Source organism: Lepidothrix coronata, unplaced genomic scaffold (genome assembly GCF_001604755.1).
Source record: "Lepidothrix coronata isolate B3197 unplaced genomic scaffold, Lepidothrix_coronata-1.0 Scaffold118, whole genome shotgun sequence".
Taxonomy (NCBI): domain Eukaryota; kingdom Metazoa; phylum Chordata; class Aves; order Passeriformes; family Pipridae; genus Lepidothrix; species Lepidothrix coronata.
In genome coordinates this window covers 471,729-481,505 of record NW_016690298.1, presented here as the reverse complement: position 1 = coordinate 481,505, position 9,777 = coordinate 471,729, and the positions used below count along the sequence as shown (strand labels likewise).

Here is a 9,777-nt window from a genome sequence, read left to right as displayed (position 1 = left end):
AAGGAGCCAAGAGACAGTTCTGCTGCCACGCCATGGCTGTCCAGCACACAGAGAACACTGGGCTCCAGCTGGTCCCACACTCACACAGCTCGGTTTGCCCTGTACCTCAAAGTCTGAGCTTACAGTGTGACCTGCCTGGCAGACCCTCCATGCCCTCATGCCCCTTAACACCATAGCAAATGAGAGGCACAGGTAGGGGCCACACACTCAGCTCTGCAGACCAAAGACCCAGTGCTGGCCATTGCATGGCACTGCAGAAGCTCCTCGCCACAGGATTAGGCAGTTGCTGCCCATGGTCCTTACTGGGCCAAGCATTCCCACAGGGCCGAGCATCCCTGTGGAAGCTGCTGGGGGCTGATGGTTATGTGGCTGGGCTACCCACGGTGGTGGCAGTGCTTGGGCTGCTGGCCCAGACCACTCCCACTGTGCCTCTCCAAGCTGAGGGTACAGGGCTGGCACGTTCTTGATGCATCCCTTGGGCAGGGAGAAGCAGCTGAATGGGGCTGTGCGTGCTCCCCGCCGGAGGCAGCCTATCATGCTGTATTGACCCGCACAGAGGCAGGAACATGTGTGCCATGCACAGATCGATGGGAAGATTGAAGATGCTTGTGCGCTTGCCGGACGACTGGGGAAAGCTTTGCCGTTGGCATTGGCAGCATAGTGAAGGTCACGCTGACCTGCGGCGCAGTCCCCGAGGAGAGGCGAGGCCTCTTGTCGCGCTCATGGGCGGCTGTCTCGTCACTTGTCCTCCGGAGACCTCAGCTTCCCTGCCAGGCACGCACCTTTCTCAGCAGAGCTGTGTCTGCTGGGGGAGGTACCCAGTGCTGGGCTTGTTCTGGGGGCAGGGAGCTGGTGTTCCCCCACACACGCTGTGCCACAAGGCAATGTCACAGAGGGTTGCTTGACTTGTGGGGAAGGGAATTGGTTCAGCCTTTTTAGCTGAGCAAACCGTCCATCACCACCTGGGGAAACCGAGGCAGGAAGCTGGGAGAGACCAAGACTTGCTGGCAGAGGTGTTGTGCATGGGAAGCAGCCAGACCCAGGTGCCATGTGGTTGTTGCCTAAAGATGAACCCATCCCCTCATCACTGCGCAGGCAGAGCCCCACTGCTGCGGGCAGGACGGGGCAGGAGGTCACCCTGTTTCTCACGCTGCCTGCAGGGGTCTGCTACCACGGGGGGCTAGGACGGGAGTGTGCGGTGGAGGAAGCAGATCCCAGGAGGAGCAAGGGCTGAGCAGGGCAAAAGAGAGGGTGAGGGCTACCTCGGCTCAGCCTTTCTATCATAGCCGGTCACTGCCTGGGGTGGCCCCCACTTCCTGTGAGCTGCCGTGGGACAATAAGGAGCAGCGGTAGAGAGGCGGGGGCGGAGGGAGCAGAAATGAAGCCGGGGGAGCTCATCCCGGGCGCACAGCGAGCGCAGTGGAGAGAGGGGGGCGGTGGACACGGGGGGCGGGTGGCGACGCTGCCTCCCTTCTGGCTCCGGGACACTGAGGAGCACGGCGGGGCTGGGGGGGGGTTCGGGGAGGTGCACCCCCGGCGCCCGGTGTTCAGCCGCGCTTCGGCGGCGGCTCGCCGGCCGGGTCCCGCCGGGACAGCCGGGGCCGGCGGCGGGACGGCCGTGTCTCGGCTTTGGCCGCCGTGGGTCGCGGCAGGGAGGCGGTTAACGGCCAGGGAGCCGCCGAGGCAGGAGGAGTCCGCAGGCGGGCGAGCAGGAGGGGGCCGCCGGGCGAGCTGCCCGCAGGCTGCCCGCCCCCGCCGAGCCGCGCCGCGCTCTGCCCCGGGGCGCACGGGCCGGCGGGGCACGGCGGGGCCAGGCGGCGACCGCGGCGACAGCGGCAGCGGAGGGGGGCAGGTTTCGTGCCCCGCCCGCCTCGGCACGGCTCGGCACGGCTCGGCATCTCACGGCGCGGCGCGGCACGAACGGCTCGGCATCGCGCGGCGCGGCACGGCACGGCTCGGTTCCGCTCGGCACGGCTCGGCTCCGGCAGCTCCCGAGCCATTCAAACAAGTGGCTCCGGCAGCACTTCGGGGCCGGGGCTGCGGAGCGGGCGCAGCGTGGCTCCCTGCCCCGGAGGCGCCGGGCCCTTCACACTGCCTCTTTTCTCTGACGCTCGCTCTTTATTTGACGATGAAATAATGTTGACATGTCTTGAATTATTAAGTATTCCCTGGATTTTATTAGCACATGATGCCTAAATGCTGCCTGTATCTGCTGGGGTCTTAACCAGAGAGGAGCGAAGGAGAGAGGCAGAGAGACAGAGCGAGGGAGAGGAGAGAGAGGGGTTTTTGACAGCTGTATTTGTGCTGATAAGCGAAGGCACAAGGAGACGATCGACTAGTGAGACAAGAGGGAAGCGGCGGCTCGGAGCTGCTGAGAGGGGCTGCGCTTCCCTCCCGAGACGGCTCGGCCCTCCCGGTGCCGTGCTGGGGCTTGGGGGGGACCCGAACTCCCTCCCAGCACCTGGCCGAGTTCTCGGCCAGTGCCTGTGTTGGGGGGCAGCTCGCTGGCTGGGCACACCAGCTGTGCGGGGCAGATGCCGATTGAGATCGTGTGTAAAATCAAATTTGCCGAGGAGGATGAGAAGCAGAAGGAGAAAGAAGAAGGGGACAAGGAGAGCCTGATCGAGGAGCCTGACCGGCCCCATTCTCGGGACCTGGCCACCTTTGCCAGCACCAGCACACTGCACGGCTTGGGACACATCTGCCAGTCAGGACGGCTGGGCGTGCGCCAGACCCTCTGGGCATTTGCCTTTCTGGCATCACTCGCCTTCTTCCTCTACCAGGCAGCCAAGTCAGCGCTGCTCTACCTGGAGCACCCCCATGTCATGGCCCTGGACGAGGAGGCCATCCGTGAGATGGTCTTCCCCGCCATCACCATCTGCAACATCAACCGCTACCGCCACTCGGCACTCACCGACGCTGATATTTTCCACTTGGCCAACATGACCGGGCTGCCCCCCAAGGACCGGGATGGCCACAAGGCCACGGACCTGCTCTACCCTGACCCCGACATGGCTGACATTGTCAACCGCACTGGCCACCAGCTTGACGACATGCTCAAGAGCTGCAACTTCAGCGGCGAGAACTGCTCATCCCGTGATTTCACTGTGGTGAGTGCACACCTGGGTCAGCTTCCCAGGGGGCCCCTGCTAGCACGAGGGCACCCACCCCTCTGGTCTCACCAGAGCAGGGCTCCCTGGCTCACTCCGGCTGCTGAAGTTTGCATCTCTCTCTGTTTGAGTTTCCCTCCAAGTTTCACATGGAGAGAGGGAGAGGGTCCTCTGTGGGAGCTCTCAGCCGGGCTCTGTGCCGCAGAACTGGGCTGTCAGCAGGTCTGTGCCGGAGGGGCTCACAGGCAGGAGCCAAGGGGGGGGGGCGCAGCAGGGCTGAGCAGTCCCCACGGGTGGTGTGCAGTGGGCAGGGGAAAAGCTGTGGCATTTAATTCTGCTCCAGCCTGTGCTTTCCCCGGGTTGAAGTGCCCTGACACAGGGTGCTTTGAACAGTGAGAGTGTGCGAGGGCCAGGGGCAGGCAGAGACCCCTTTGCACACAGGGAAACCTTCCTGCATTTGGACGGTTAGCACTGGGATGTGTGTGGATGTGGAGGCTGCCAGCATTGCACACGCACGTGTGCACACACGCACATGCTGAGCTGCTCTGCTCTGGAGACACAGCTACAGCTGGGCAAGCAGGGTCTGCCTGGGGCTGCCCACTCACTGCCCAGGGCTGGCAGCCGGGCCTCCTCTGAGCAGCGCCCAGTCTGCCCAAGTGGTGAGCCCCAGGCCGACCGCCGCTAGTGTGCAGCTCTCACTAATATTGAGCCTGGAATCACAAATCCCCGCTGTGGTTTGGGAAAATAAATGTGCTGAACAGGCGGAATACCTGATGGGACCCTTTTCAGACCGTAATGACTCTGGAAATGAGCCGCCTCTCTCCTAAGGCTACCAGGGGCTACTGCTCGGCTGGCTTCTGCGTTCCCAGAAACAGTGCTGCCAGCCGGACTCCGCTTCTTGCCAGGGAGTGGGATGCAATGCCATGGGCTGTGTGGGATGCTGGGGGAGAGAGGATGCTCTGTGGGTCTGGAAATGGCTGATGCAGCATGTTCCGTTTCACTTTGTGCCCATCGGTACAATGCCTGCTCAATGCGCAGGGTGATGCTGTCCCTAGGAAAGAGATGTTTGGGGGGGCTGCCCTGTGCGGGGGGGTGGCATGGGGCACTGCAGTGGAGTAGGAAGGAGCGGGGGGGGCAGCCCCGCTCCTCCTGGGGATTTGCCTGGCTCTGTGCCTGCTCTACGGCAGCTGCTTGAGTTTGCCAGGGAGACGCGTGGTCCAGCAGGGTTTGGAGACAGAAGCTCTGGTTCTGGACAGTCCTACACGTGGCTTGGCCATGCTGGCTCCAGCCCTTAGGTCCTCCTGGAGGATCCTGAAAGCTTTGATGTGTGAGGGAGGCAAACAAGACCAGCCTTGAGCTGGGCAGTGGCACGACATGGCAGTGGGTTTTACCATGTGCTGAACCACTCTGTGAGACTGGCAGGGCAGAGATCGGGTGGATTGGGCTGGGTACGAGCTTCCCACGGTGTGGAAACAGTGTGTGGTATGCACTGTGCTGTGTGGCAGTAGAGGGTGACGGACAGGACAGTCACTGGGACCCGGCTTCTTGGCAGGAGGCTGTGCAGGACCAGCTGGCCTGCCTACATCATCTACTTACAGGTATGCCCTGGGGATGCCCAGGCAGCCAGGCTCTGGTGTGTCAGCACCCTGCACAGGAGCAGGTTTCAGGTGAGAGAATGACCCACATGTTCATGGCCCAAAAAAGGAGAGTATAGGGCTCCTAAAACCTCCACCCCCTGTCCACAACTCAGCCCTCCAGCATGGCCTTTGAGGCATCAGGGCTGTCAGCAGAAAGAGGCATCTCTGCCACCTCTCACTTGCTCAGAGGAAAGCAGTGAACCTGGGGCAGGAGAGGCTGCAGAGCATGGGTGTGGGGAGGGATGTGTGAAGATGTGACTTCTCTCCACCACGTTACATGTCCCAAAGCCTTAGCAGGCAGCAGTGGGACCTGTCGAGGCATCACACTATTTGCAGCTGGAGCCTCCTACTCCCATTCCCCGAGCCAAATCGGTCCTTTGTGCCTCCTGGGAATGACTGAAACACAGCGCAGGCTGCTTGGCAAGCAGGGTGAGTCCCAGCTGTGATGTGTGGGCTTGGGCGCTCCTGTGCCTCCCAGCTGTGGCCACAGTACAGGGGCACCCAGGCTGCTCTGCAGCCAGTTGTCATGCAGTGGGGAGGTCCAATCTTTGTTGGTCCCATTTCTGGATCCTCATGTGAGCCTTCATGCTCATGCTGTGGGTGGGTGTGTGAGTCACAGCGTGTCCCAGCAGTGGTGGAGGGCTCTCAGACTGCAGCACATCACAGTGGGGCAAATAGCCTAGGGTCGCAGGGCATCAAGCCCACAGCAAGCAGTCTCTGTAGCAGAGGTTGTCCCCCCAGCAATCCTGGAGAAGGGAAGGAGCTTCCCCTTCAGCCTTTCTTGCAGGAGTGCTGGAGTATTTCCTTCCCTCTGGATATGAGCTGCACTTCATCCAGAGGCTGGAAGTTTTACAGCACGAGAGTGGCCAAGCTGTGGGGCTGCTGCCGACTGTCTGCCTGTCCAGGAGCAGGAGCAGTGCCGAGGCTGGAGAGTGTCCCCTTATGCTGCCGCTTGCAGCCTGTGCTCGTACAATAAATAACTCGTGCGGATCCTTTAAGTAGGAGCCGTGAGTGGTAAATGATCTTCCCCTATTCAACGTCACAAATCCACGTTCTTTATGGGATAGCAAATTAAGAAACTATCGGGGAAAAAAAAAATCCCCAGCGTAAGCATCTTCCATGTAATAAAGCCTGGCTGGGCTGTAAATCTCCCCAGCGGCAGGGACAGCCCTGAGCCGCAGCGAGACTCCCTGCAGCCCCGCTGACAAATGTGCCCTCTGCGTCGGCTGCTGGAGGGCCATGTTGGAGCCCTAGCAAAGCCTCTTCTGACCCCTTCGAGCTGCACCATGCTCCACAGCCCCCAGTCCCCGCTATGCCCGCCGGCACACTGTCCGACGGCTGCCTCCGCCAGGGCGCCGGGAGCAGAGCGCTCCTGGCTGGGCGAGTGCAGCTGCGGTGCTGAGGGTGTGAAGCGTGCGAGCGGCTGTAGGAAATCAATGGCGCTCTTTACATGCCTCTAAGTGGGAGGTTGGGAAGTGTCCCCGTGGGGCTGGGACTGAGCTGCCACGGGTGGCTCACACCCACCCTCGCCCCTCAAGCCTGACACCCCTGTACAACACGAGGCCAGTTCAGGCGATGTCAGGGAGTACTGTGGAAAGGGGGAGCCCTCCCGGTGGTGCTATGGGGATGGGAGGGGACAGACAGATGGGGGGACAGGAATTTGGGGGCTGTGCGAGAAGATGCATGGAGGGGCCCCCCTCTGCTGGCAGCAGTATCCCGCCTGTTTGCTGGCAGTGGCTGTGGCGAGAGGCTCCACTCGCGGCTGGGCAGGAGCCCAGTGCTTTTCTCAAAACCTCATTCACTGTCAGAAGCCTTTTGTTTGTGATATGTGGCTGCCGAAGCCAGTTGTGCCAGGGCTGGAGGCTGGGGGAGAGTGGGGAAGTTGCTGAGAGCTGGCAGTGCCTCTCAGAGCTGGCATATGCCCCAGCTCTCCAGGCAAGGCCTCCTGCCTGTCCGGGATGTGGGCAGTGTGAGGGGTCTCCCCAGAACCCCAAGAAGACCTCAGAGGGGAAAACTCCTATGCTGAGATGGGGAACATCCTCAGCTGCACCCTATATGCACCCAAAAGATCCTGGCTGGAGGGGTGGCCAGTGGGCAGTAGGCTGTTGTCTCTGCCTTCTCTCTTCAAGGCTCACCTGCTGTTCCTGACACAGGGTCCCTCTCTGACCTTTCCATCAGAAACGTACTTAATAAATGTCACATTTTCAGTCTATTTTTACGCTGGGTAAAAGAGCTGGACTGGTTGTTCTTCACCTGCCCTGCCCTGCTTGGTGCCTGCTCAGCCCCCAGAATTCAACCACGCCAATTCCCCTGTCCTCCTGTACAGGGCTGAGCAAGTCCAGGTCGTGGGGGGCTTGCTGGGGGCTTCCCAGATGCCCCAGCCCCCCAGGGCTCCAGGTACTGCAGGACCTGCCCTGGCTGGGGCACAGGGTGGCTCTAGGGCCAGGCAGTGCCATACAGGTCTCAGCACAGCATCATCCCCATGGGTGGGTAGCATAGCTGTAACTGTGGTGGGTGTTCTGCCACGCATGGCAGGGACTGGCTGGGCTGGGACTGGTGGTGTCAGTGCCCAGTAGAACCTGGAGCATCCATCACTGATCCCATCCCTGTGAGCTGCTTGGCTGAGCCACCTGTGCCCGTCTGGATCAATGCACTCCACTCGCTGCATCTACCTCCTGCAGTCCCAATCCAGTGCCTGAGCCACCTACCCAGGGACTCACAGCCCATCCAGAGCCCCCCATCCTCCCAGACTGGCCACCATGCCTGTGCATTTCCAGGCCTGTGTCCTGGGTCGTGCAGACATGTCTCAGGTTGGCTGTGCTCCTGTCCTGAGCAGCAGCAGCAGCTCCAGCGCTGTTACACATGAGCTGCCCGGGCACGGCTCGAGGCGCTGTTTGTGCCAGAAAACGGGGGACTTTAATGCAATTCGTTGCCATTTAATTTTACACAATTCCCGCTGCTTAATCCGCTGAGAAATGCTAATTTATACAATTCACGTCTAAAAATAAATGTCAGTCCAGCAGCTCCCAGCAGCGGGTAGCTGCTCCCACCAGTCCCTGCTGAAGCCTTGTGTAGGGACACCAGCCCAGAGCCCACCTTGCTCCCTGCCAGCCAGGCTGCTACTCCTTGCCCCACAGTGCCCAGGCTGCAGCAGCATGTGTGTGGATGTGGGCATAATGGGTACTTTGGATACTGTGGTGGGACAGTGAGGAGCTGGCTGCACCTAAGGGTGTCCCTACAAAGCCCCTCATCACGGTGGGACACAGTGACAAAGGTACAGTAGATGTCTTGGCAATCTGGCTGTCTTCCAGATGGCTGGGAAGATGTTATTGGTGTGGGGATTATGAGATGTCTTTGGGACTGCCATTCTCTCATGGATTCCCCTATGAAAGCTGGGCTCAGCCCCATGTGCAGCTGTACCCTGGGCTGTGGCTGGGGATGCATAGAGTGAGAGGGGTGTCCTGGTGCAAAGGGCTGATGTGGGGCCACCTGAGCTGCACATGAGGGGTCCAGCTGTAGATCGGGGCAGCCTCTGCCTAGCTGGCAGGTAATAACTGATCATGAAGTGCCATTAATGAATGTGGGAGGGGAGAGAAGCATGCACCCCTTCTGCCTGGGGAGTAGGGATGCATCATTAGGTCCCTGAGGAGGCTACTCTGCAGGGGACAGGGAGGGGGTCGGATCATGCAGAGAAGGGGATCCGTGACTGGGAAGTGCCTATGCTCTGCTCCCAGCCCCGTGGCTCTTGCCCTCAAGCATGTCCATACCCTGCTGCCCTCCTCCCCAGCTCCACTGACCCAACCATCTTGCCCTCATCACCTTCCCTCTTCCACACCTTTGCTGAGCAGACCCCCATGCCACCTCCATCCAAGTGGAGTGGCACCGACAGCAGCAGTGACACTGGGGAGCAGATGCCAAGGCAGTGGGGTGTGCATGAAGGGCCATGGCTGTGGGTGCCAGCTCCCTGCAGGGGGGGATGAGGCGGGGGCAAAGGGGGGTGCGGAGGCGACGCGGCAGGGGAGCAGAGATGCTGGAGGAGCCGGCGGCTTTCCCACCGTCTCCCTGATTGAGATCAGATCACCGTGAGCATAAAAAAGCTCTCTTCATAATTATATTTAATGAATTGACTTTAAAAGCTCTTATGCTCTTATCTGGGTAATTTAATATCACACACTTAATAAGCCTGTCTCCGATACGGGGGGAGCCAGCGGCCAGGACGCCCGCGCCTGGTATGGCTCATCAGTGATGTGGGACGTGCCATGAGGCTGGTCCCACAAGCCAGGCTGAGTGGATGAGGACACTGGTATCCCCTGAGACCAGGGCACCCATTGAGTGACTGTGGGGCAGTGTCCCTCCAGCACTGCTGGCTGCAGAGTGGGCTGGGCACCTTAGGTGTCTGTGGGAGGGATGGACACAAGACATCCATGGGGACTTGGCCCCAGGAGCTGGCGCTTGCTGGTTCCTGAGGCCACAGGACTGTGAGTTCATGGGGTGGTGGAGACACAGGGCTGTGGGGCTGATAGGGTGCAGGGTGACTGGCTGGAGGCAGAGGGGTTTATGGGGTGCAGCATGGCCATCTGAGCATAGGGCAGGCCTGTCTGGGTTGCAGGTGTCCCGTGCCAGTGGCATAGTTGGATGTCGTGTGGCCCCATGGCTGGAAGGGTATTGCTGTGATCCTGTCCTTTGTGCCAGTGTCAACCATGGCATGTTCATGGCTGTCCCATGAACAGCGCTGGGGGCAGCCATGGGGCAGAGTGCACCTCAGATTCCAGTGCCACTATGCTGTAGGCTCCAGCCAATCGGGGCAGTCACCCGGGATGGCACAGAGGTAAATGAAGGCTTGTCACCCCAGTCTCTGCAGCTCTCTCTACCTCCCCCCACCGGCTCCTGCAGTTCCAGCCTCGGTGTGGGCTGCCTCCCTGCAGGCAGGCATTGCTGCAGTCCCGGCAGGAATCTCTGCCCACCCCCCCCCCCCCCCCCCCCCCCCCCCCCCCCCCCCCCCCCCCCCCCCCCCCCCCCCCCCCCCCCCC

The 9,777-nt window shown here is 60.9% G+C and overlaps 1 protein-coding gene across 2 annotated transcripts in view; it reads left to right on the top strand.

Annotated features, from left to right (window-relative positions):
- The first annotated feature begins 1,960 nt into the window (after positions 1–1,960).
- Positions 1,961–9,777, top strand: part of ASIC4 (acid sensing ion channel subunit family member 4) — a 29,283-nt gene continuing 21,466 nt past the window's right edge. For both annotated transcript variants that reach the window (XM_017825399.1, XM_017825400.1), the window contains exon 1: positions 1,961–3,110. In XM_017825399.1, the coding sequence (XP_017680888.1) occupies positions 2,535–3,110 (576 nt within the window). In that variant the 5' untranslated portion in view covers positions 1,961–2,534. The remainder of the gene's footprint in view (positions 3,111–9,777) is intronic.